Source organism: Hippoglossus hippoglossus, chromosome 3 (genome assembly GCF_009819705.1).
Source record: "Hippoglossus hippoglossus isolate fHipHip1 chromosome 3, fHipHip1.pri, whole genome shotgun sequence".
Taxonomy (NCBI): Eukaryota; Metazoa; Chordata; class Actinopteri; order Pleuronectiformes; family Pleuronectidae; genus Hippoglossus; species Hippoglossus hippoglossus.
Genome location: NC_047153.1, coordinates 1,645,810 through 1,669,014, shown reverse-complemented (window position 1 = coordinate 1,669,014; position 23,205 = coordinate 1,645,810). Strand labels below are relative to the sequence as shown.

General features: G+C 46.9%; 3 protein-coding genes across 11 annotated transcripts in view; all 3 read left to right on the top strand.

The window, feature by feature from the left end:
• Positions 1-1,612, top strand: part of fhod1 (formin homology 2 domain containing 1) — a 28,439-nt gene extending 26,827 nt beyond the window's left edge. For all 7 annotated transcript variants that reach the window (XM_034615159.1, XM_034615128.1, XM_034615107.1 and 4 more), the window contains one exon: positions 396-1,612. In XM_034615159.1, the coding sequence (XP_034471050.1) occupies positions 396-478 (83 nt within the window). In that variant the 3' untranslated portion in view covers positions 479-1,612. The remainder of the gene's footprint in view (positions 1-395) is intronic.
• Positions 1,613-2,680: 1,068 nt separating this feature from the next.
• slc9a5 (solute carrier family 9 member A5) lies at positions 2,681-14,282 on the top strand. Its single transcript, XM_034615429.1, has 16 exons — positions 2,681-3,152; positions 6,175-6,477; positions 6,713-6,876; positions 7,649-7,727; positions 7,805-7,982; positions 8,310-8,530; positions 8,617-8,819; positions 8,980-9,069; positions 9,294-9,364; positions 9,448-9,574; positions 9,947-10,038; positions 10,369-10,495; positions 10,642-10,791; positions 10,937-11,006; positions 11,126-11,242; positions 11,524-14,282. The coding sequence occupies exons 1-16, from the start codon at positions 2,798-2,800 to the stop codon at positions 12,114-12,116; spliced, it is 2,940 nt and encodes a 979-aa protein (XP_034471320.1). The 5' UTR covers positions 2,681-2,797; the 3' UTR covers positions 12,117-14,282.
• The window catches only part of LOC117752070 (rho guanine nucleotide exchange factor 40-like), a 36,800-nt gene continuing 17,751 nt past the window's right edge, over positions 4,157-23,205 (top strand). The window contains exons 1-2 of one of the 3 annotated variants that reach the window (XM_034569246.1): positions 4,157-4,181; positions 4,538-4,552. The gene's annotated coding sequence lies outside the window, so the exon portion shown is untranslated. Of the gene's footprint in view, positions 4,182-4,537; positions 4,553-14,752; positions 14,930-20,054; positions 20,163-23,205 lie in introns of those variants that run through there. The other 2 variants (XM_034569238.1, XM_034569230.1) reach the window with 2 other exon arrangements.

The window sequence follows — 23,205 nt, the reverse complement described above, 5'->3', positions numbered from 1 at the left end:
ACCAAAACTTTAACCCACAGTTAATGAGGCGGCATCAGAACCGTCACTCAGCGCCGCACGTGATTGGTCAGATTAAAGTCGGGGCACTGTCGCACATACGCAGCGTAGCTTCTTGCCCGGTGACGTCACAGCTTCAACCAACATTAACGACGTTTGTGTGTTGACCTCACTTGGCCGTCATTGGCTGTAGTTTTCACCGTGAGCCAAGATGGAGGAGACTGTGTCAAAGCAGCTGCTACTTTCTGATGTCGCACACGAAAATAACTCGACAACCGCTCGTCCAACGACAACGACGTCAAACGCACGACACACCTGATTCCTGTCACATTGTGCGCTGACCAGTCAAGATGCAAACGGACAAACAACAACAATGATGTGTGTGTGTTGTGTTGCAGTGAGGAGGACTCTGAGGAGCGGCCTCAGTCTGGACGTGGTTCAGGCTCTGGGACTCAACAGCAAGACGGGAGACAAAGTCTGATCCGTCCATTGATTAAAGAGACTGGACTCAGGTCAGCTGATCAGATGAGAGGCTCCGCCCACCGACAGGAGTGACTGATTCAAACTGAACAAACTTTATTGTCAACACTGTTCATGTGGAAACAGTTAAAAACCAGAGAATCAGTCTGCTTCCGACACAGTGTGTGGTTTTATCACATGTTAATGTGTTTATATTAACATGTTGAACAACAGCAGTTGATTCACACACACACAGACACACAAAACACTGTGCAACACACACAAATACACACACTGAATTACACACACTCAGCTGTTTCTATTTTTTAAATACACAAACAAGTTTTTAACACACAAAATTCACAAGTTTCAATGTTTCACTAAAAGTTATTTTTTTTATTATTCTGACGTTACTGACACACACACACACACACACACATTAAAGACACACTTTAAAATGTTTGATATTTAAAACACGTTAAGTTAAAGTTAGAGCAAAAATCTCTTTCACCAACATTTCACTAAAGTCTGAGTCTGAATCGAACTGAATGTAAATAGTGTTTTAAAATGAACTCATTGATCAATACTTTTATTGATTCAGCTGATAAATAAAAACCAGAGACTTTGTCAAACTAAAGCAGGAAACTGATGAACTGAGACTTTTAAAAATCTGATCTAATGATCATGTTAAATCTTAATACAGAATGTAAATAAGAATGAAAAGAATGTATAATAAAAAAGTATTTTACTGAAGTTTGTGGTTGAAATATCATCTGTCACCACTAGAGCGATTCGGACTCGGACCAGGTGAGACGTCACCTTTACAACCACACACACACACACACACACACACACACACACACACACACACACACACACACACACACACACACACACTTCATGTCACAAAACAAATTAGAATAAAATCACTAATGTGGAACAAAACAGTTCAACATGTCACTGTCACTGCTTTAGCCCTGTTTGTGTGTGTGTGTGTGTGTGTCAGCTGCTTCTTCTGACCTCAGGTCAGTTTGTGTGACTCTGCTGACAAAGACTCTGTTTTAATTTAAAGTGGAAGATGAACATTTTATAGAAACAGTAGAGGAAGAGTGAACCTGTTCCATGTTCTAAGTAATAAAGTTTTTTTTATAAAGAACCTAAGTTTTGTTTGTTTTCTTTAAAATGATGACGTCTCTAATTCTGAGAAAAACCTTCATTGTTAAAAACTTTGTTTTTGTTATTATAAAAGTTGATAATTATTAATTGATCACTAATCATCTGCTTCGCTTATTAAAACAACTTACTAGTGAAGTCTCATAAGATTTTATTTTGAAGGCCTGCAGGACAAAACAAAACACTGTTCATCCTCCATGAATCTCCCCCCGACCGAGGGACGGCCCTGGTCAGGTCTTCAGACTAGTCCAAGTGCAGGGGCCACACAAAGAGCAACTGAATCCTGGAGCCAGACCTGGGCTCATCAGTGGACGTCAGGTGACCAGACCTTCATCCATTAGCCTGGTCAGCTCCGGCCTAGAGGATGACGGGTTCTGTGTCGGCTGAGCAGCCGGCGGTGGTGGGGCCCGGGCACCTTGGCCCCCAGACTCCCTGACTACAGGCCTGGGTGCACCTCAGGGTCCTGTAGGAGGAACTGGAAGATGATGCTGGGGAGAAGAACATCTGGAGCCTCCTGAATGAAAACACTGTTCGGATTAAACCAGATGTTTTCAACCTTGACCTCTGGGCCCTGGTTCTCTGATCCAGATGTGAAGACGTCAGCTGGTTGCTCAGTGTCCAGAGTTTAAAACTCACTCATGTATGTGACACAGCTTCATGTCTCCTGACCCCTCAGTTTGTCTGATGACCCTTTAAAGAGACTCGAGCCAAAGATGGAGAAGCAGAGGATGAAAATCACTTAAAGGTCAAAATAATAAAAACATGTGGAGGAAGATATTAAGTATAAAGTTAAAGTATTAACATCAAGGTTCTGTGTTTTAATGTCACAATATTTCATTATTTAATCACTGATATTGTATTCTTTTTTATTTATATTGTGTGTGTGCATGTGTGCATGTGTGTGTGTGTGTGTGTGTGTGTGTGTGTGCGTGTGTGCATGTGTGCGTGTGTGTATGTGTGCATGTGTGCATGTGTGCGTGTGTGTGTGTGTGTGTGTCTTTAAAGCGGGACTGGGGGGTCACATGTCCAGCTCCGGTGTCCCCTCCTCCGTGTCTTACCGGTGTGTGTGTGTGTGTTGGACCGGCCTCCTCCTCCTCCGTGTCCTCTCGGTGTCCCGGTGTGTATATAACAGCTCCGGGATGTCAGCCCGCTGAGCTCCGGGGTGAAGATGCTGCCGCTCGGTCTGATGCTGCTGCTGCTGCCGGTCTCTGCCGCCGACCTCCCGGGGACGGGTAGTCCGCCGCTCCGGGGGCCGGGGCTCGGCTTCTCTCCGCCGGTACCTGCCTCTGCCTCCGCCCCGCCGCTCCTCCTCCTTATCCCGCAGCCCGGAGCCGAGCACCGGGCTGCCGGTGTCGCCTTGGCCCGATCCGCGGCGGAGGATCCGACCGGCCCCGCAGCGGAGGAGGAGGGGGAGCAGCATCATCACGGCGGCGGGTACCGGGTGGTCCAGTGGGAGTGGAGCTACGTCCAGACCCCGTTCATCATCGCCATCTGGCTCCTGGTGGCCAGCGTGGCCAAGATCTGTAAGTGCGCGCGCGTGTGTGTGTGTGTGTGCGCGTGTGTGCGTGTGTGTGTGTGTGTTTGTGTGTAATCTCAAGTGAAACACTGTCACTTTACTCTGGTTCTGGCTTTGTTTCTAGTTCTGGGTTTGGTTCTGGTTCTGGTTCTGGTCTTGTTCTGGTTCTGGTTCTGGTTCTTGTTCTTGTTCTGGGTTTGGTTCTGGTTCTGGTTCTTGTTCTGGGTTTGGTTCTGATCCTGGTCCTGATCCTGGTTCTAGTTCTGGTCATGCTGCTCCACCGGAAACAGAACCACACACCTACTTTATAAAGACTGTGTATGTAACTGACCATGAATCTGATATAAAACCAAGTGGTCACAGGTTTAATCCGGAGTGAATCCTGTTTCCTCCGTTTACATTGATATGAATCTGCATCAAACTTCAACTGGAGCCAGGAAACTAAAAACTGAAAAACATCAAGTGATGAGTAAACAGGAGTCAAACTCTGGAGCTGTTTTCAGACGTGAACTCCAGAAAACATTCCCTGTAGTTTGTGAAGCAGGAGGAGGCGAGGGGCGGAGCCTGGGTAGAGGGGCGGAGCCTGTAGAGCAGCAGGAGGCCGGACATGACGTATAAACTCTGCTGTGGAAAGATCAGTGTTGTTGTTTACAGCTCATCCACACCGGCGTCGGCCCTCATCACCAAAAGATCTGGAACCTCCTCGTGTTTCCAAGTGGACGTCTTCGTCTTCTACGTGTACGGCTCCTCTTCTTCATCCTGAGATCTTTGTGTTCTTCCAGTTTCACGTCACGTGTTAGAAACCTCGTCCACACGTCCACTCGCTCACTGGGAAGCTTCAGGACATTTTACTAGCGGGTTGAAGGAGAACATGTGAGGAACATGTCAGATCTTCAGGACGTGTCTGAAAACAGCTTCTGTCTCCGTCTCCCCGTCTTTCATTAAACATTCTGTTCTTCTGTCATGGCTCTGTGGACACACACACACACACACACACACACACACACACACACACACACACACACACACACACACAGTGTCATGTTTCCTGCTGCTGGTGACTCACTGTGCTGCAGGACATTAACAAGATATACATGCTGCTCATTAATGTGATAATGTTACACAAACACAAACACACACACACACACACACTCAGGCTCTGTTCACTCAGATGAATCCACTTCTCTATCCTCATGTGATGACAACTCAACCTGTCGCACAATTATCTGACGCTCAATGTTTTACTGTTTTCTTCTTGTGAACAGAGACGCACTGTTGATCAGCACCAACCAACACACGTCGTTCATCTAGACTCAGACCAACACTCAGATTCTGTGGACGAAGGCGCCACTGAAAATAGTCCCTGTTTCCTCCAGATGTTTGTGTCCGGAGCTGAAAGAGAGAGAGCGCTGACACATCTGGAGATAACCAGCTGTTTGACGACACACTTTACGAGGAGATCATATTTCAGGTGTTGTTGTGGAACATGCTCCTGAGTCTCCGGAGACGCTTCAACACGACCGCACGCTGCCGCTGGCTGTGAGACGTCCACTGAGACATTTAAAGACTCATTCACTTTTTCCTAACACGTCCACATGGTTGAGTTTCCTGAATCGGTCGTCATAGAAACACGTACAGATGTAACTGTCACATGTTCAGTGTATGAACACGGACACGTCAACGTCAGGACGATTCAAGTTACATTTGATCTTGATGCTGTTGGAATGTTTAGAAAATCAATTTAAAGGGTCAGTCTGTATATTTGTCTTCATCAGTTCTTCAGAGGACGAAGGCCGAGTTTAAATGAGACTCGTACACATCTGGTATTAACATCTGTCCTGAGAGATCCGATCACAAGTGGCCAGCGATAAGTTCACACCTACCACTTGTGATCGGATCTGTGCGTGTGTGTGTGCGTGTGTGTGTGTGTGTGTGTGTGTGTGTGTGTGTGTGTGTGTGCGTGTCAGGGACGAGTCAGGAGAGTCACTTTAATAAAAGTTTGGATCCATATGTTGTGATCTGTGTTGATATTGAGTCGTTGGTCACAAATCAACGAGAAGAGAAACTACACGTTTGATTGGTCGTGAAACTGCAGCGGCTCAGAGACGTCACCTGAGGAGGACGTCCTCCATGTGTGTCCCAGGACGTGTTAGTGTTCACACTGTTAATGTGGACACGTGTCCCACACCTCTGAATGTGGTCTGGTGTGATCTGATCTATATCTGAGTGCGTTCACACCTGTATTTAGAACTGCATCCTCAGCTCCTTTGAGAAGATGCAGCTGCAGCTCCGCCGCCTGCAGAGCAACTTCGTCACCAGCACAATGCATCCTGGGATATGCTGTCCAGAGAAGGATCCTGAGAAGGATCCAGAGAATTATTATTCTTACGTCTCAGTCGTTTCCCCTCAAACAGGAATCAGGGACTGTGTTGGGGACTATTCTCAGCGGCACATTAATCAACAGTATTTCTGTGTGTGTGTGTGTGTGTGTGTGTGTGTGTGTGTGTGTGTGTGTGTGTGTGTGTGTGTGTGTGTGTGTGTGTATCTAAATAAACTACAGTGTGTGTTTGAATGATAATTAAATGATATTAGTTTTATCTCTCGTTGTTGAGCTGATGAACGTTCAGAGTTTCTGTCCTCGCTGTGCGTCTGGTGTGTGGGAGGATCAGCTGTGTGTGTGTGTGTGTGTGTGTGTGTGTGTGTGTGTGTGTGTGTGTGTGTGTGTGTGTCAGACTCACAGCAGATCTTAAATGATAGATTCTATGTGTCCAAACACACACACACGTACGACATGTTTTGTCATGTAAAATAAAAGAATGATGATGTCAGATTCGCTTTCCCTCCTTACGTCCATTTATTTATTTATTCATTCAGAAACGTTTCCTCAACAGCCGGCCAATGAGAGCCAAGCGAGTGTTTCCTTTATCCAATCAGCAGTAGGAGGGCGACCACAGGGACGAGGTCACGGTGGCGTTGGATCAGCTGATGTGTGAGTGTGTCTCTCACTTTATTTCCTGGTTCTCCTGCAGTGTTCCACTTCTCCCAGCGCTTCACCACCGTGGTTCCAGAGAGCTGCATGCTCATCCTGCTGGGCCTGGTCCTGGGCGGCATCGTCCTCATAGCCAATAAGAAGCAGCTGTATCAGCTGGAGCCCGCCCTCTTCTTCCTCTTCCTCCTGCCGACCATCGTGGGCGACGCCGGGTACTTCATGCCCGCCCGCCTCTTCTTCGACAACCTGGGGGCCATCCTGACGTACGCCGTGGTCGGGACGCTGTGGAACGCCTTCTGCACCGGCTTCTGCCTGTATGCCGCCAAACTGCTGGGGGTCATAGGTCAGTTACAGGGGTCGTAGGGTCAGTAACTGGGGGTCAGAGAGGGTCAGCTACCTGGAGACTCTGATATTGATCTGTGATGTCATCCTGTAACTATGACAATAGAATTTGCGTCTCCTGTGTGTGTGTGTGTGTGTGTGTGTGTGTGTGTGTGTGTGTGTGTGTGTGTGTGTGTGTGTGTGTGTGTGTGTGTGTGTGTGTGTGTGTGTGTGTGTGTGTGTGTGTGTGTGTGCAGATGAGCGTGTGCAGGCCGACCTCATGGACTTCCTGCTGTTCGGAGCGTTGATCTCGGCCGTGGACCCGGTGGCGGTGCTGGCCGTGTTCGAGGAGGTTCACATCAACGACATGCTCTTCATCATCGTGTTCGGAGAGTCACTGCTCAACGACGCCGTCACCGTGGTGAGACACACACACACACACACACACACACACACACACACACACACACACACACACACACACACACACACACACACACACACACACACAGGGCAGAAGAGGTAAACATATGTAAGAGAGGCTTACTAGGTGTGTGTGTGTGTCGGTCATGTCCACTTTGCTCTCGTTGTATTTCTGAGTTATTTTGATAATTGTCTGTAAACTAACCCATCATTGAAATATAAAACCAGAATATGGTTTATTGTCACAGACCTGAAGTCTGATCCTCGTCTCAGCAGCGGAGACGTTCTGACTTTTCTTCTGAGTCAAACGTTCCAACACGTTAAAGAAGTTTATTGTGAAAAACAGAGCGACGCAGAAAGAATTCACATTGACTCAGTAACGTGAGATTAAAGAGTTCGAGCAGATTAACTCTGCAGCTTTCTAATCCTCCGCAGAACTCAGAATTTGAGCTAATCCCACCAACACAACTCAGTGTGGGAAGAAACTGAAACTGTGACCTGCAGCCGCAGGAACAACATTCTACATGTTTCCATGACGATTCATCATCTGTGCTTGACAGGAAGTGACATCAGTGCAGCTCAGTCACCACCACACACACACACACACACACACACACACACACACACACACACACTCTGGTTCACACACACCCTGGTTCACACACACTGGTTCCCGTCAGGAACAGGTGACGTCACGGCCCTTTAACCGGTAACCATCGGTAACCTGAGTGACGTCATCATGTCTGACCTGTCGCTTCTCTCTGCTGCAGGTTTTATATAAAGTCTACATTTCCTTCGTGGAGGTCGGAGCGGAGAACGTTCAGACGGCAGATTACTTCAAAGGAGTTGGTGAGTTCAACGAGACGATAAAAGTGTCATCTTCTCTTCTGGAGCTCACTCATCTTCATCATCTTCCTCCTGCGCAGCCTCCTTCCTCATCGTCAGTATCGGCGGGACTCTGGTGGGTCTGTTCTTTGCCGTCATCCTGGGTTTCATCACTCGCTTCACTAAGAAGGTCCGCATCATCGAGCCGCTCTTCGTCTTCCTGCTGGTCTACCTGGCGTACCTGACCGCCGAGCTCTTCTCGCTGTCCGCCATCCTGTCGTAAGTCCAGCAGAACGAGCAGAACTCCATGAGCCACACACACAGCCTTCACCGATTTGTCGGGCTTCGATCACATGACCCTCTTCATGAAGAAAACAAGCAGCCTCAGCTGCCAGAGTAGAAACAACATGGAGAATCAATCCCAGTGTTACTGACCCTGTTTTCTTTGCTAACAGCTGCTGTTCAGTCCAATTCAGTCTTTTACAACGAGACTACTTAGTGTAGATTGATATTTAATTTGGTCCCTGTCCCATCTCCTCTCATTTACACTCACACACACACCAAGAGACACACGTAGAGACAGTGTCCCTTTTGTCATCCAATCAGAATGACCTTCTGTGGCATTGGAGCCAATAAATACGTGGAGGCCAACATTTCCCAGAAGTCTCGGACCACGGTCAAGTACACGATGAAGACTCTGGCCAGCATCGCTGAAACCATCATCTTCATCTTCTTGGGGATCTCAGCCGTGGACAAGACCAAGTGGGCCTGGGACACAGGCCTGGTGTCCTGCACCCTCGTCTTCATCTTCGTCTTCAGAGCCATGGGTCAGTCCCTCCCTCGCCTCCCCCGACACTGTGACCTCCGCCCTCTGTCCATCTGTAACCGACCTATGATAACCTCTGTTCTCCAGGTGTGATCGGTCAGACCTGGGTTCTCAACCGCTTCCGCCTCGTCCCATTGGACAAGATCGACCAGGTGGTGATGTCGTACGGCGGCCTGCGGGGAGCGGTGGCGTTCGCTCTGGTGGTGCTGCTGGACGGCGAGCGCGTCAAAGCCAAAGATTACTTTGTCGCCACGACGATCGTGGTGGTGTTTTTCACGGTCATGTTCCAGGTGAGAGCTGAGTTCACTGCAGTGTGTGTGTTTGTGTGTGTGTGTGTGTGTGTATGTGTGTTGTATGACGTCTGAAGGTTGTGTGAACGTGTCCTGGTTTCTGATTGGTTTGTGGTGTTGAGGTCATCGTCTGTGTCACACGTTCATTTCCTGTTGTCAGGGCCTGACCATCAAACCTCTGGTGAATTGGCTCAAAGTTCCTCGTTCCACCAGCAGAAAACCGACCATCAACGAGGAGATCCACGAGAGGGTGAGAGGACACCGACACTTCTTCTTCCTCCTCCTCCTCCTCCTCCTCCTCCTCCTCCTCCTCTCCTTTGTCTTCCTCTTCAGTCAAAGAGAAAACCACCTGTGCTCCTGTCGTCTCTCTCTCTCTCCCTCCATCATTCAGATGTTTGATAGATTCAGCTCCGTGGTCACGGTCACTTCCTGTTATTGATCTGATATCTTGATGATGTCATCCTGTGTCCTCAGGCCTTTGATCACATCCTGACGGCGGTGGAGGACATCGCAGGCCTGCAGGGATACCACCACTGGCGAGACAAGTCAGTCCTGAAGACATCCTGATGACATCATGTCTGTGGTCGTGTGTCATACGTGAGTGGTCACGTGTGTGTGTCGTCCTCAGGTGGGAGCAGTTTGATAAGAACTACCTGAGTAAGCTGCTGTTGAGGAAGTCGGTGTACAGGAAGAGCGAGCTGTGGGAGGCGTATCAGAAGATCAACATCCGAGACGCCATCAGCGTCATCGACCAGGTGAGAGCGAGTCGCCACTTCAGTCCCACGTGTGCGAATGTATCAGTGGTGAACTTTCACCTTCTGCTCGTTTCATTCTGTGCAAACGAGCAGGTTAATGAAACACTCGCTTCCTGCGGTGAAGCAAATCTGCAGCGAGGCTTCACATGGAGTGAAAGTGTGACCGGCGACGTCAGACCCTCAATCCATCTTTACAACGTTTGTGTAGAGAACTGAGGGATTATGGGAGATGTGGCCTTCAAGAGGAGAAACAGGGAACGCTGATGTGAGGACAGCTTTTAACCTTTGACCTGTGTGTGTGTGTGTGTGTGTGCGTGTGTGTATGGGTGTGTGTGTGTCTGTGTGTCTCTGTGTGTGTGTGTGTGTGTGTAGGGTGGGAACGTCCTGACCTCGGCCAGACTGTCTCTTCCCTCCATGGCCTCCAGAGCCTCGTTTCCTGAAGTCACCAACGTCACCAACTACCTGTGAGTCCCATGACTGTGTGTGTGTGTGTGTGTGTGTGTGTGTGTGTGTGTGTGTGTGTGTGTGTGTGTGTGTGTGCGTGTGTGCGTGTGCGTGTGTGCGATCAGATTCATCACTTCACGTGTTGTACTGATGGAAACAGACTCACATGTTCACATGATGAGAAACATTTCCCATCAGCCCCGGGCAGTGAGGGCATCATGGGAAATGTAGTTGAATGTGAATTGTGATTTAGTTTAACCTTAGAAGGACAATGTGGTCTGTTCCAGGCTCTGTGTTGTGTTGTTTACGTGTTGTTTACGTGTTGTTTACTTGTTGTCTGCGTGTTCCAGGCGTGAGAACGGCAGCGGTGTGTGTCTGGACCTCCAGGTGATTGATAACGTCCCCGGAGCCAAAGTGGAGGAGGACTCAGAGACACATCATGTCCTCGCAGGAAACCTGTACAAACCCAGGAGACGGGTAAGACACACACACACACACACACACACACACACACACACACACACACACACACACACACACACACACACACACAGAGTTTCTATAAGTACTGTGTTATATGTAGTGTACTCACTTTGTTGTGTGTCTGTGTTGTGTTTGTCCAGTATCAGTCTCACTACAGTCGACACTTCATGCCTCTGGGGGAGAAGGAGCGTCAGGATCGGGAAGTTTTCCAGAGAAACATGAAGAGTCGCATGGAGACGTTCAAGTCCACCAGACACAAACGACACAAGAAGGAGCGCAGCCTCAAGAAGGTCTACCTCACACACAGACACACACACACACACACACACACACACACACACACACACAGACACACACACACACACACACACACACAGACACACACACACACACACAGCTGCAGGTGAGCTGACGGGTTTATTGTTCTTTCGACAGCGGCGAGGATCTGACACCAAAGACGACGGGGGCGACAAACCCAGACGCAACGTCAGCTGGCAGGACAAAGGTAAGGCCCAGTGATGGGAGGTCAGAGCGCTCAGGGGCCTCTGCGGGGCCCTTCAGCTTCAACACACCTGACCGCCATCAGGGCGTGTCTGTGCACTGACGAGTTGTGTGTGTGTTCAGATCCAGTGGTCGTTCCTGTGGAGTCGGAGGAAGACAAAGCAGAACACTCAGACCCGGAGAAGGATGAAGACGTTGGCATCATGTTTGTCGCTCGTCAGGTCGACCGACCGACATCAGGTGAGATCAGTCACATGACCTGTCACCTGCTGGCGGCAGAGGAGTCGGCCTCCAGCTGTGCTGCAGCTCATCGTGGTTTTATCACCTGTTCTCAAACCTGATTTTCAATAAAGTTAAAAGGTTTGTGTTAACGTGATGAGGACAGCAGCTGTTCCAGTTTCTCTGTGACTGATCACACTGATGATCAGTGGTTGGATCTGACCCCCCCTGAAGAACCTTTACTGCCAGAGACAGGAGCCGTTTAGACTCTAACCCTCCTCTCGTTGTGTCTCCTCCCTCAGTCCCAGCAGCTCTGGACGGGGCTCAGAGTCCCACCACCGCCCCCCCCTCACCCATCAGCGGAGGCAGCCAGTTACCGTGGAAGGGTGGTGTGGGCTCCACCCCCCCCTGTGTGTCTGTGGAGGCCACAAAGATCATCCCCGTCGACCTCCAGCAGGCCTGGAACCAGAGCATCTCCTCCCTGGAGAGCATCTCCTCGCCACCAGCCCCTGTCGAGCCCATCCACCCCCGCGTGAGCGCCCTCTCCAGACTGGGAGGGCCCCGCCCGGCCTCCTACACCCCACCCAGCAGTTTAGGGAGCAGCACCTCCTCCATCGGAGCACAGGTGTCACAGGGCTCCTTCATCTTCTCGGAGAAGAAGAAAAAGAAGGAGGAGGAAGAGGAGGAGGAGGAGGAGTCTGCGGCAGCGCAGGAGTTGCAGCCGCTCATGTCATCTCTGAGGCCCCCCGGGTCCCTGCCCCCACCACCACCTCCTCCAGGCTCCACCCCTGGCTCAGGGGGGAGGAGGAACCCCTGTGTCTACCTGAGAAGCCTGGTGTCAGCGCCCCCCGCAGGCAGCAGCGAGCCACACAGCCGAGGCCCCACCCAGCTGTAACGCACACGAATGTCAGGTCGTCCAATAAGAAACCAGCTCGCTCTGTCAGTTCTCACACAAGGTCACTCACACATGAATGTAGCAGCTCAAACTTCACCAAAGTTAAACTCCACCTGAAGTCAAGCTGCGGATTGACTTTGTCACAGGACATAAAGGTTTATTTGCCCCCCCCACTCACACAGAAGTGAACGGGAGGGGAAGGTTCGCCATTGATACATTTGCGTTTATTTGACTGTGCCCTTATTCTGATATGATAATCATCCGTCCAATCACAGCCTCCGCTCCGCCCACTTGGTTCAGAGATGTTTAATCACCTGAGCTCGTTAACGTCACCACCCACACACGTGACAGGTCACATGACCTGATTAATACGTGTTCCAGGTAGAATCCTGTGACTCTGTGTTAACTGTAAAACCAACATTCTGGTATTTTTACATCTAGATTTCTGTCTTTTCTCTTCCTGTAAAACACTGATGACTCATCATTCACTCACGATCGTTCACTCATTCTGCGTCCAATCAGAAAGCGGTCTGGAATTTATAACTTCCTCCCCGTGACTATAAATTCTGGACCTACACTGTCCCATTCATCGCTTAAATCCATCAGAGTAGGTGAAGGTGGGGGCGAGACATTTGTGTTCAGAGCTTCTTGTGTCTCGTCTGACGTATTTAAAAAACGCAGAAAGAGTCTCAGTGGGTCACATGACTCGTTTCTGTCTCATCCGTCCTGCGTCAGTTCCTCATCTGTTCGTTCAGTTTAATGTGATGTTGTGTTTTTGTCAGTGGAGTCACATGTCCCACTTCCTGTTCGTAGGAGACGACAAGACGTTTAATGACGGGAAGTAATATATAGATTTGTACGTGAACATCTCTGCTGATGTTCATGATGAGATCAATTTAACTTTAAATATTATAAATATTACATTTATAGTGAATCATCTTAAAGTGTTGATGCCGCTTTTTAGAAAAACCAGTGAAGTATTGATCATCTACAGATAATCAGTCTTTTTAATCCTTGACCAGTTCACATGCTGAGTGACAAAGACTCATGTTGTAATAAAGTGTAACTGTCCTGTAATGGTCTGAGTGAAGATGTGTGTGCACAGCGCCACCTGCAGTTGGACTCCCTGAGGGGACAGAAGTGTTCCGAAGCCTTATCTCCGTCGACGTGTCGAGCGTCGTTTGTAAAGATCGACTGAGTCGCTTGTTTTCAAAGACCAAAGTGTAAAAGCTTCATGAACATGTAGACAGTGTGTGTCTGTCTATAACTGCCTTACTCTGTGTCGCTGTGTGTGTGTGTGTGTGTGGGTGTGTGTGTGTGTGTAGGTTCATTATTCACCAGCAGAATGTTTTCACACTGAATCTGAAGTTTGTGTGTCTTGTTTTGCCAAAGAGTCAGTTTGTGTTACAGCTTCTGTCGCACAAAGTCCAGCAGCTGCTGCAGCAACTCAACTTAACACAACATCAAACAACACAACATCAAATAAGGATACAACACCACAGCATCTCATAACACTGCTGTTCAACTGCTGTCCATATCCATATCAGCATGGACCACAGGAAGAGACACACACAGCTGCACTCGTCTAAATGTAGAACCTTTTATTACATTGGTAACAAAGCAACACTGGATGATAATGTAGCACAGGATCATCACGTCTGGGTTTAATTATCTTCTCAGAGTCCGTGTCCGTCCTTCTTTATGAAACTTCCATGTGACCTGAACACAGCACAAGGAACCAGCTGCAGATCAATAATCCCTGTGAACAAATTAAAGGATCAGATTAATCAGGTGAATATTACAGATTTCACTCATTAGTTTCCACCAGCAGGTCTCATGGTGCCCCAGGCGTTCAGATTTCCAGGTCCCTGAACGTGTCGTGCTGCAGCAGCTGCTGGAGACCTTTGTCGTCCGTCCTGTCGCCTCGTTGTCTCCCAGTGACTGAAGTAAGAGAAACATGCTGCTGCTTCTAGAAAAGGCCTTTACACTGAAAAGATACGTGAACTGGATCTGACAGAAGGAACCTGAACGCATCACGAGTGTTCGTACCAGCTCTGCTGCGTCTGATCACAGACCAGCTGCAGAGTCTTTGAGTTTCATCTGTGATTCGTCCAAATTCAAATGAAAACTGTTTGTGTCAAAATGTTGGCGTCAATAAATGTGAGGTGTATTTTCTGAGCAAACTCGTCTTTACTGAGTCTGAGACAAATAAATGAAGCTGTTAAATATGGCGGAGACGTTAAACAAATGTCAGGAACAAATGTTGAGGAATCCACCAGTTCTTTTAAATCAGGACTGTATCATCACTCACTTACAGATGTTTCTCACACTCACTTACAGATGTTTCTCACACTCACTTACAGATGTTCACTGTGTCCTGAGTCATACGAGGATGAACTGAGTTTTTAAAATGATAATTAATGTGGGTTTTGATCTAAACAACATTTGAAGAACGTATCTCATGTCTGATGTCAGACAGATGTGGACGATGAAGTGACTCTGTTTATTGACCTGTTGCATTGTGGGAGCATGTGAGGTTTTAGAGGGGGTCTGGAGAGTGATGATTGGTTACAGATGGGGGACCTATGACGCTAAGCCAATCAGAGGCAGGGTATGAGCTGAACTCTACCTATTGGAGGGAAGTTCTACCTGATCTGCAACATAGGAGGGGCCGACAGAGGCTCCGAACACCTGCCGGTAAACTGCCGGTAAACTCCCGGTGAACTCCCGGTAAACTGCCGGTGAACTCCCGGTGAACTCCCGGTAAACTGCCGGTGAAGTCCCGGTAAACTCCCGGTGACCTGCCGGTGAAAGTGAGTGGAACCAGTGAATCGGATTAAACCGGATTTTTAATGTTCGACGTCACTCCGCAGGATGGAGGAGGGAACACATGGCTGCTAGCATGTTAGCTTAGCCTGCTCCGCTCATTCATCTGGCGCAGCTAACTAATTAGCATGTTCGGCTATCTGTGATGTTAGCACACGTTCAGTTTAACGGCTGCTGGTGCTAGTTAGCATGTTAGCAGCGGGCGTTTAACGGTAAGTTAGCTGATGGAGGCTGCTAGTTGACAGTAAGTTAGCTGATGGAGGCTGCTAGTTGACAGTCAGTTAGCTGATGGAGGCTGCTAGTTGACAGTTAGCTGATGGAGGCTGCTAGTTGACAGTAAGTTAGCTGATGGAGGCTGCTAGTTGACAGTAAGTAAGCTGCTGGAGGCTGCTAGTTGACAGTAAGTTAGCTGATGGAGGCTGCTAGTTGACAGTAAGTTAGCTGCTGGAGGCGGCTAGTTGACAGTTAGTTAGCTGATGGAGGCTGCTAGTTGACAGTAAGTTAGCTGATGGAGGCTGCTAGTTGACAGTAAGTTAGCTGATGGAGGCTGCTAGTTGACAGTAAGTAAGCTGCTGGAGGCTGCTAGTTGACAGTAAGTTAGCTGATGGAGGCTGCTAGTTGAAAGTTAGTTAGCTGATGGAGGCTGCTAGTTGACAGTAAGTTAGCTGATGGAGGCTGCTAGTTGACAGTAAGTTAGCTGATGGAGGCTGCTAGTTGAAAGTTAGTTAGCTGATGGAGGCTGCTAGTTGACAGTAAGTTAGCTGCTGGAGGCTGCTAGTTGACAGTAAGTTAGCTGCTGGAGGCTGCTAGTTGACAGTAAGTTAGCTGCTGGAGTCTGCTAGTTGACAGTAAGTTAGCTGCTGGAGGCTGCTAGTTGACAGTAAGTTAGCTGATGGAGGCTGCTAGTTGACAGTAAGTTAGCTGATGGAGGCTGCTAGTTGAAAGTTAGTTAGCTGATGGAGGCTGCTAGTTGAAAGTTAGTTAGCTGATGGAGGCTGCTAGTTGAAAGTTAGTTAGCTGATGGAGGCTGCTAGTTGACAGTAAGTTAGCTGATGGAGGCTGCTAGTTGAAAGTTAGTTAGCTGATGGAGGCTGCTAGTTGACAGTAAGTTAGCTGCTGGAGGCTGCTAGTTGACAGTAAGTTAGCTGATGGAGGCTGCTAGTTGACAGTTAGTTAGCTGCTGGAGTCTGCTAGTTGACAGTAAGTTAGCTGCTGGAGGCTGCTAGTTGACAGTAAGTTAGCTGATGGAGGCTGCTAGTTGACAGTAAGTTAGCTGATGGAGGCTGCTAGTTGAAAGTTAGTTAGCTGATGGAGGCTGCTAGTTGACAGTCAGTTAGCTGATGGAGGCTGCTAGTTGACAGTCAGTTAGCTGCTGGAGGCTGCTAGTTGACAGTAAGTTAGCTGCTGGAGGCTGCTAGTTGACAGTCAGTTAGCTGCTGGAGGCTGCTAGTTGACAGTAAGTTAGCTGCTGGAGGCTGCTAGTTGACAGTCAGTTAGCTGCTGGAGGCTGCTAGTTGACAGTAAGTTAGCTGATGGAGGCTGCTAGTTGACAGTAAGTTAGCTGATGGAGGCTGCTAGTTGAAAGTTAGTTAGCTGATGGAGGCTGCTAGTTGACAGTAAGTTAGCTGATGGAGGCTGCTAGTTGAAAGTTAGTTAGCTGATGGAGGCTGCTAGTTGACAGTCAGTTAGCTGCTGGAGGCTGCTAGTTGACAGTAAGTTAGCTGATGGAGGCTGCTAGTTGACAGTAAGTTAGCTGATGGAGGCTGCTAGTTGACAGTTATTTTAACCCACATATGTAGTCTGGCTTTTATATATATATATATATATATATATAAATATATATATATATATATATATATATATAAATATATATATATATATATATATATATATATATATAATACCGATATTAAATCATTATATCGGTATATAATACCGATATAATATAAACCGATTGATTCGGTTGTGCCGTATTACTGGACCATAGAACCTCTAGCTGCACATTCAAACACAAGGATCCAAGAGCCTTTTAATCTTTTATTAGTGGTGAGGTTGATGAAGGGATGGAGGAGGGATGGTGTAATGATGTTTTCTGTTCAATGAACAAAATATAACTCAATATCTTTCAATGCCAAAACAATAAAAACAACAACAAAAGTGCATACGGTTGCTTACATATTAATGCATCCTCTAGGTTAAAGGTTTAGTGTGTAGAATTTAGTGACATCTAGTGGTGAAGTGTCATGTTGCACTTCACCACTAGATGAACACCCCTCACCTCATCCTCCAAACATGAAAGAGAACCGGTGGTAACCTTCAGTTTTCATAAATACTCAAAGCGTTTAGTTTGTCCAGTCTGGGCTACTACAAGAAACATGGCGGCCTCCATAGAGCGGACCCCCCCTGATGTAAATATAAAGTATTTAAATATAAAGGGCCCATTCTAGGGTAAATATAACAACAATTTGTATAATTTAGATGAAACATCACTAGGATATTTTATATTAAATTTCTCAAACAAAGGGATTTGAAAAGGACACACCCAGCCTTTATATCGCCTCCCCTTTTCTAGTCTCCTCCCATGTGACAGGTCATTCTCTCCGCCCACTCCCGGTCTCATAGAATGGACATTTGGGCTTGAGATTCTTGAACATATATATTATCTTAACTTTCTTTTATTGTTCTCTTTTTTATTATTGACTGCTCTGGTATGTATTAGTCTCTAGATTCATTGATATATTCATTATATTGATTACATTGATTCCTAAGATGTCATCAAACCCTCCACATAAAGGTTAACCATAAAATGTATTATTAAAAAGAATACACACATTTTACCAAATATTTAGAATTTAAATATAAAGATCATTATGTTCAAAGTTTCATGTTAGTGAACATTAACACAGAAACTGATATGACTGGAACATATTGTCTGTGATTTACCTCCTGCCGGTGCTGTTTTCTGACTGACACACAGTATTGTGTCCTGGGGGGGTGAATTTCAGCTCATGCAGTAAAACTGTCTGCTTGTGTTTGTGCGTCTCCCCTGCAGCTACATGTTGTGTAACCGTGCGTGTCCTGAACTGTGCACATTCTGTAGAGTGTGTAACGGAGTGAGAACACGTTCTGTAATAACACTGTGAGCAGCTCATTAGTTCCTGTGGGTCAGGTGGGTCAGGTGATGGATCACTGTGGATGTTACTGGGAACCTCCTGCTGTAAATCAAATATTCTTTCCATCATCAGAACACAGTTATTAATATTTATTGATCCATCAAACACTCACTGGTTCTTTGTCACATGACAGACTGAATATCTGTCGGTTTTGGAAAATAGTCATTTTATTAATAATAATTTCATTGACACCTTCAGACTCAGTTTTACCTCCAGAAATAATTATTAGATTAATAGATAAACGATCATGATCTGGATAAATGATGGTTCATTGTTTCCTCTGCTGAAGGAAATAAGTTATAAGCATTGAATCTTTTTTCCTCGTCCTTTGGAGAATTCAAACATCTCTCACTATGGAGGCTGCTGAAATACCTCCAGGTCATTTCACTCATTCTGAACCCTCCTGAGCTAAATGGACTATTGGACTGCACCCGGTGGTTCAGACCATTGTCCACCACAGTGTACCGCTGCTGTGGTCCAGCAGGGGGCAGTACCCGGCCTGTTTCTGGTTAGTTTAAAAAGAATCACATTCAGTCACAGTAACATGTAGTTTAATCTGGTTGTTAATATGTTGAAAAGAAAATAATTGAAGAAACCAACGGAACTCTACATCCTGTGTCCTGTGGCTTCATGTTGATGTTGAGTGGACTGTTCATGAAGAAGCAGTTTGAGTCGAGTTAAATCAGAAGTGAAAGTGTCTCTTGTTTTTTAGCATGTTGTCTCAGTGTTGTCATCACAGAGTGTGACGTCACAGATTGTTATTTTTTTTATGTATTTTTTCGGCCTTTTATTATTTTATTTGGCGAGAGAGAGAGCAAGCTGTGAAGGGGGGGGGACAGAGAGCAAGCTGTGAAGGGGGGGGGGGGGGGGGGGGGGGGGGGGGGGGGGGGGGGGGGGGGGGGGGGGGGGGGGGGGGGGGGGGGGGGGGGGGGGGGGGGGGGGTACAGAGAGTGGGGGAAGACATGCAGCATAGGGCCGCAACCTGGGCCGCTACGGGTGAGGCGGCAGCTCTACCGGGTGAGCTACCCCCGAGCTATATGCCACCCCCGACGTGACAGATTTACCTGGTGGTCGTTTGCCTCAGTCTGTTCCTGTGTGAACCTGTGTGATAAATACACACCGTTGAACTGTGTGGTTAAAACAGACGTTTGTTTTCTACACAGCAGAGTTGATCGTCAGATGCAGTGATCTTCACTTCCTAACAAACATGAGTTTATGAACACACTGACTGAAGCTCTCACTGTCTTCTCTACAGCTTCATGTTGTTCGGAGGTTTAGATCCAAACTACAGCTTCATGTTCAGTTTTCGATGTGATGTAAAGTGCAGCTGTCTTCAGACTCGTCACACATCTGTTTCACAGCAGCTGTTCTCAGATCTGTGGCTCCTCTCACTCCTCAGCTGCTGTTGTAGCTCAGAGTTGATCCCCATCAGACTCTGAACCTAGTGAAAGCACATACCGTGTGTGTGTGTGTGTGTGTGTGTGTGTGTGTGTGTGTGTGTGTGTGTGTGTGTGTGTGTGTGTGTGTGTGTGTGTGTGTGTGTGTGTGTGTGTGTGTGTGTGTGTGTTTACTGTGGGGCTGCAGTTCTGTGTCAGACACTGTAGAACTGTTGTGTCCACTGTTTGTTACATTAACTTGTTTATACTTGTAATTGCAGCATCTGTTTTTATGTCTGACTTTGTAAACCTATTTTATGAATGGTAATTTATCAATAAAGTTTATTATTACTCATTTCATCACCGCTCGTGTGTCGACTGTTTGTCTGGTTGATGTTGATGTTCCTGGTTTAAATCATGATGATGTGTTGATTTGTTTTATCGCCTGATAACCACATACATGTTTTGAATATCTGTGGCCTCTGTCTGTCATTTACTGTTTAATTAGTCTAATACTAATTACTGTTTTCATAATTAGTTCATCATTAGATAGTTTTTTACAGCTTTGTGTTATTTTTATTTTCACAGAGCAGGACTGTGGCTCGGCCTCTGGTTCCTGGAACTACAGGTCTGGACTTGAGTCATCGTCTCAGAGCAGAGGAACAGAGAAGGTAAGAGATGTTTGTCTGCTGCAGGTCAGCGAGGTCACTTGTCTCTGGCTCTAAATAGATGTAATTGATTGTTTATCAGCAGCTTCACCTGAGCCAGGTGTTTGAACTAGTTAGTGTTGGACAGCAGAGGAAACACGGGGGGGGGGGGGGGGGGGGGGGGGGGGGTGAACTGTCTCCTGCTCTGTGAACTCATCAACATGTTGACAGACTGTGACAGTGTTGATGTAATGATCAGCTCCGAGTCTGTCACACTGACACAACCTCACATCAACTGGAGTCAGAGTCTGTGCAGGAGTGATTCAGTAACATTTTATTTGTATAGTGCCAAATCATAAAATACATTATCTCAAGGCACTTTACATATTAAGTTGGAGACTTTAGAAACATAACAGTTCCCACAATGAACTGCACTTCGGCGACTGTGGAGAGAAAAAACTCTTTAACTGGAAGAAACCTCTCGAACCAGTCTCAATGTGGGAGACATCGGCCTTGAGCGGAGAAAAATGGAAGAGAGGAGAGGTGGTTGGAAAAGAGGGGAGAGAAATGAGAGAAGTGGGAAGGGGGGGGACGAGAGAGGAGAGTGATCACCCACACATGCTCTTGACCAATCGCAAGTTGGCCTCAGCTGTCAATCATGACGTCTCAGCCTGTTTTTATATCATCAAATCACTAATAAGATCAAACTTATTGAAACCAAACTTTCATTTTGTTTGGTTTTGTCCATGTCCCATCTGTCAACATGGAGGAGGCTGGGTTTGTGGCCCCGTACACACCTGGTGTTAACATGTGGTTGTTGTGTTCCGATCACAAGTGATTAGCTCTGAGTACAGGTGTGAACTGGGGCCTAATGACCTATACCATAGTCAACCACCAGGGGTATCTAGATGAGGTGTCATGTGCTCCATCTTCATTTACAGTCTGATGACGATTCCTCATTCTACAGAATCGACTGCAGCCCTGTCATTTATAGAATATTAATCATTACTTTTACCAAAGAGTATTTCTGTTGCTGATTGATTGGAGTAAATGTTTAATAGTTTAGACGACTAATTGCCTCTGGATATATATAAAACCCCTGTTTTATACGGGGGAATCAATCAATCAATCAATCACTTGATTTGCAAGATTGTGAAAGAGAGATGAAAAAGTTAAATAGATAAATATAATAAAAGTATAGAGCAGTCAAGTGTAGATGTATAAATAAAGCTATTTCTGGAGTCTGATTTAAAAATATTCCAGGCTCTGCAGCTCTGTGTCCGTCCAGCTGGGAGGTCCTGGTCTCTCTTTGGAGGCTAAGCGGCCGGCCCCCGGACCAGCCGGCCAAGAATGAAACTATTCTGTGGGGGCTTAGCTCCAGGCCTGTCCCTGCTTCTCATTGGCTGCCTGCAGATTGTTCTCTGAGCTGGAAACCCTCTCACATTCTTCTGTGATGAGCTGTGGCTGCCGGCCTGTCAGTCCGAGCCCCGAGCTGTACTTTTCCACCAGAGCACAGAGATGTGCTGTTTTATAGATGTGCTGTCATCCTGTTCTCACACCCCCGAGATCACACAGCAACAGTAATTACACAGAACGGCCCAGCAAAGCATGCTGGGTAATCACCGCTACGTGTGACCGCATGCCGGACGTCCACTCGTCAAACTGCACAGACGTAATCAAAGAAGTTTTTACTCACAATAAACAACATGCAAACAAATGTTAAGATTCACAGACCTAGAAAGGCCTCATAGGTCACATCTGGACGAGCGCTGTAAAGAACGCTGGCCAGGAGAAGTTCATCTGCAGAAACCACAGACTGAACATAAAGATGGTCGACACGTCTCCACTTCCTCCCACTGTCCAGATAATGAAGCCAAAAGATCTCGGATACCAACGCTGCCATTTTGTGCTGATGATGTCATTCGGAGTCAGAGTCTGCAGTAGTGATCGTGTGGCCATGGTATCAAGGTCCCGCCCATACATGCACTTGACCAATCGTGAGTCAGTGTCAGCTGTCAATTATGACATCACAGCTCGTTCATATATAATCAGACAAAATTTGTATTTTTTAATATGTACTTTGATTTCTTTTGAGTTTCTCTGGTTCATGTCCCATCTGCTAAAATGTCGGAGGCTGGGTGTATGACCTATACCGCAGACAGCCACCAGGGGGCATTCCAGAGGATTTGGCTTAGTCATGTTGTCCATCTTTATTTACAGTGTAGGGCAGACATTTATGAAAAGTGTAACTCACGTTTGTTTTCCCCGTGTAAGAATCTGTTGGTGTTTTATGAATCAATCAGCTGATGGGTCAGATACAGTTTGACTTTTTTATCAATTAAAACTCTGTTAATTGAAATCGACCAATCATAAGAGCCGTAGCTGCAAACGACTTAAACGCTTGTAAATCAAACTTTCATCGTTTTGTTAAACACTGGTTGTAATGGACGTTGAGCTCTCAGCTGTGATCGGCATGAGATCATGTCATTAATTTTTCAATAAGTCGTTATATACTTTCTGGACAATCTGGTTGAGTTTGGGAGCAGTCGTATTTTATGGAACCTGAATAATTCAAAGTGAATTGGGATCAGATCTTCAAGTCTTTAAGTGGTGTGACCCTGTTCACCCTCCTGCCCTCGTCCTCCTCTCTACATATTCAGCAGTCATATGAAAGGAGCCTGGTTTGGGACCATAAAAGTCTCAGACAGGTTGAAGTGTTGAGTTCAGGAGCCCCCCCCCCCCCTCAGGGAGGCCTGGCAGACACCTCAAAGCTTATGGTTCAATGAGACTCCACAGAGGCCCCCTTTAAGGCAGAGCTGATTTTTAAATGTCCCGAGCAGCACAACAGAACAGCAGGACCAAATATTCACTCACAGCCAGAAGAGGGGGGGCGATAGGCGACCATTTTAAAGAGGAAGGGGGAGGAATGGGGGGAGGTCAGTGACTCTGAGGGAGGAAACGATCCTGGAGGAACCAGAGAGAGAGAGAGAGGACTTTTTACATCTAAATCACTTGTTCCACATTCTGAACTGAGACTCGTGGTTCTTTTCACTGACAGTGATCAGGA

Coding starts and splice junctions, on each gene's coding strand:
- slc9a5 (XM_034615429.1), top strand. CDS start 2,798: ATGCTGCCGCTCGGTCTGATGCTGCTGCTGCTGCCGGTCTCTGCCGCC. Junction 6,877..7,648: donor TCAACGACGCCGTCACCGTG/GTGAGACACACA, acceptor TCTCTGCTGCAG/GTTTTATATAAAGTCTACAT. Junction 8,531..8,616: donor CTTCGTCTTCAGAGCCATGG/GTCAGTCCCTCC, acceptor TCTGTTCTCCAG/GTGTGATCGGTCAGACCTGG.